This window comes from Psittacula echo (genome assembly GCF_963264785.1).
Source record: "Psittacula echo genome assembly, chromosome: 19".
Lineage (NCBI taxonomy): Eukaryota > Metazoa > Chordata > Aves > Psittaciformes > Psittacidae > Psittacula > Psittacula echo.
The window spans coordinates 5,495,795-5,497,372 of record NC_137755.1 but is presented as its reverse complement, the minus strand read 5'-3'; the positions used below and the strand labels follow the sequence as shown (position 1 = coordinate 5,497,372).

The 1,578-nt window shown below is 53.7% G+C and overlaps 1 protein-coding gene across 1 annotated transcript; it reads right to left on the bottom strand.

Moving 5' to 3' along the window:
* LOC308228596 (olfactory receptor 14A16-like) lies at positions 1–978 on the bottom strand (the record flags this gene model as incomplete). The annotated part of the gene is made up of 1 exon (XM_080631972.1): positions 1–978. The coding sequence occupies one exon, from the start codon at positions 976–978 to the stop codon at positions 1–3; it is 978 nt and encodes a 325-aa protein (XP_080488098.1).
* Positions 979–1,578: the final 600 nt, after the last annotated feature.

Sequence of the window (1,578 nt, the reverse complement as noted above, 5' to 3'; positions counted from 1 at the left end):
TCATGACCTACAATGGAAGCCCTGTCCAGGGTAAAGCAGGCAGTGTATGGCTGCTGAACCCCATCCAGTCACCAGCTTCCTCACAGCATCCTTGAGCTCCTGGTTCCTCAGGCTGTAGATGAGGGGGTTCACTGCTGGAGGCACCACCGAGTACAGCACTGACATCACCAGATCCAGGGATGGGAAGGACATGGAGGATGGCTTCATGTAGGCAAATGTGCCAGTGCTGACAAAGAGGGAGACCACAGCCAGGTGAGGGAGGCACATGGAAAAGGCTTTGTGGCGTCTCTGCTCAGCGGAGATCCTCAGCACTGCCCTGAAGATCTGCACATAGGACCCCACAATGAACACAAAACAGCTGAGTCCTAAAAACCAACTTAGCACAAGAAGCCCAACTTTCCTGAGGTAGGAATGTGAGCAGGAGAGCTTGAGGATCTGGGGGATTTCACAGAAGAACTGCTCCACAGCATTGCCTCGGCAGAGGGGCAGTGAAAATGTATTGGCTGTGTGCAGCAGAGCAGTGAGAAAGCCAGCGCCCCAGGCAGCTGCTGCCATGTGGACACAAGCTCTGCTGCCCAGGAGGCTCCCGTAGTGCAGGGGCTTGCAGATGGCCACGTAGCGGTCGTAGGACATAATGGTGAGGAGAGAAAACTCAGCTGAAAAGAAGAAGGCAAAGAAAAAGACCTGTGCAGCACAACCTGTGTAGGAGATGGCCCTGGTGTGCCAGAGGGAATTGGCCATGGATTTGGGGACAGTGGTGGAGATGCAGCCCAGGTCCAGCAGGGAGAGGTTGAGGAGGAAGAAGTACATGGGGGTGTGGAGGTGCTGGTCGCAGGCTGTGCTGGTGATGATGAGGCCGTTGCCCAGGAGCGCAGCCAGGGAGATGGCCAGGAAGAGCCAGAAGTGCCAGAGCTGCAGCTCCCGCCTGTCTGCGAATGGCAGGAGGAGGAAGTGGGTGATGGAGCTGCCGTTGGCCATCTGCTGCCTCTGGGCATGGGGCACTGTCAGAGCAGAAAAAGGCAGTGACAGGTTAGGGGAGGCTTCTCAGGATAAACCCAGTTGATTTCCCATACGATTTCTACCATCCCCTCAAGTTCAAATGCATTTTCCCTTTCCTGGTGCTGGTGCTGAGTGTGCTGGCAGAAGCAATGTGGCTCCAAGGACTCAGCTCTGTACCACTGCAGGGGTTTCATGAAGCTGCCCTGCGAAAGCTCCCATACCCACCAGGGATGTCAGATGAAACAGAGTTTCAGTGTCTGCACTCACAGCTATGAAGATTGTGGCTGCAGGGCAGAGCCTCAGCGTGACTTTATCAGGATTTTCGCAGGAGTTTCTCAGCTGACAAGTGCTATTTGAGGTGTAGAAATACTAATTTTTGTAACTGAACGCGTGGTCAGTCTTAGGACAGGAGAGATGAAAGGGCTCAGCAGCCCGTGGTTTAGCGGATAGTCTGGAGACCTGCAGAGTCCGTCACTCTTGTTCCCAGCTGCCCTGCACTTGTCCTTGTGATACCCCAAGTATTACTGCACACACAGATAAATTGAGAGAATAAAAGGAGAAAGAATGAGATAAAGAACA